General features: G+C 57.4%; 1 protein-coding gene across 1 annotated transcript in view; it reads right to left on the bottom strand.

Annotated features, from left to right (window-relative positions):
• The window catches only part of RAB15 (RAB15, member RAS oncogene family), a 20,968-nt gene that overhangs the window by 5,270 nt on the left and 14,982 nt on the right, over positions 1-716 (bottom strand). The window contains exon 3 of the mRNA XM_010846761.1: positions 415-475. Within this exon, the coding sequence (XP_010845063.1) occupies positions 415-475 (61 nt within the window). The remainder of the gene's footprint in view (positions 1-414; positions 476-716) is intronic.

The raw sequence follows: 716 nt of genomic DNA, 5'->3' as shown, positions 1-716 counted from the left end.
CCCGCCGTGGGGGGGCACCTTACATGCTGGGTCCCCATCTCCCCCTTCCCTGCTCAGCATAATGAAGATCCATAAACGCCCAGAAAAATCTCCTTCTCTCTCAGCCCCCCAAAGCCACTGCTTCCTAGATCACAGAGCTCTCTCAGGCAGGAAGGCACATGGCTCTTTGGCCCGGGGAGGAGGGTGGAAGTTGAGGGTAAGGACCTGCCTGTAGTTGAGTGCCCACAGAGGAGCTGATGAATGAATAAATGATCAATAAGTGACTGAAAGACTGCCCTGAGCGCCCCCACCTCACTCCCCAGGAGGCAATCCGAGGGCCCACTTGGGCATCAGTGGCACAAACATCTCAAACGCCCAGAGCCAGGCGTGTGGGTGGCAGCACTCCACCTCTAAACACTGAGAACAGAGTCTCACCTGGGCCCGTCGATAGTACTGCTTTGTGATGGTCTGATATCTCTCCTGCCCTGCCGTGTCCCTGCAACAGAAAGGCAGCCGGTCAGAAAGGCAGGGACCGTGGGAGCTGGTGGGGAGGGGAGGAACAGGAGCTGGGAGACCCTGTGCCTTTGCAAGAGAAACTAGAGAGCTGCGGGTGAAAAATCAGTGGCGCTTTGGTCCCCAGGTAGAGCCAAACGTGTCTGACTCTACAGGAGAGAGGACTGGTCATGGGTGCTGATGGGGCTTGTGGGGCCTTGTCAACTATACCTGCACCAGCAGCC

This window comes from Bison bison, unplaced genomic scaffold (assembly GCF_000754665.1).
Source record: "Bison bison bison isolate TAMUID 2011002044 unplaced genomic scaffold, Bison_UMD1.0 scf7180017864239, whole genome shotgun sequence".
NCBI classification, from domain to species: domain Eukaryota; kingdom Metazoa; phylum Chordata; class Mammalia; order Artiodactyla; family Bovidae; genus Bison; species Bison bison.
This window is presented reverse-complemented; position numbering and strand designations above follow the sequence as displayed.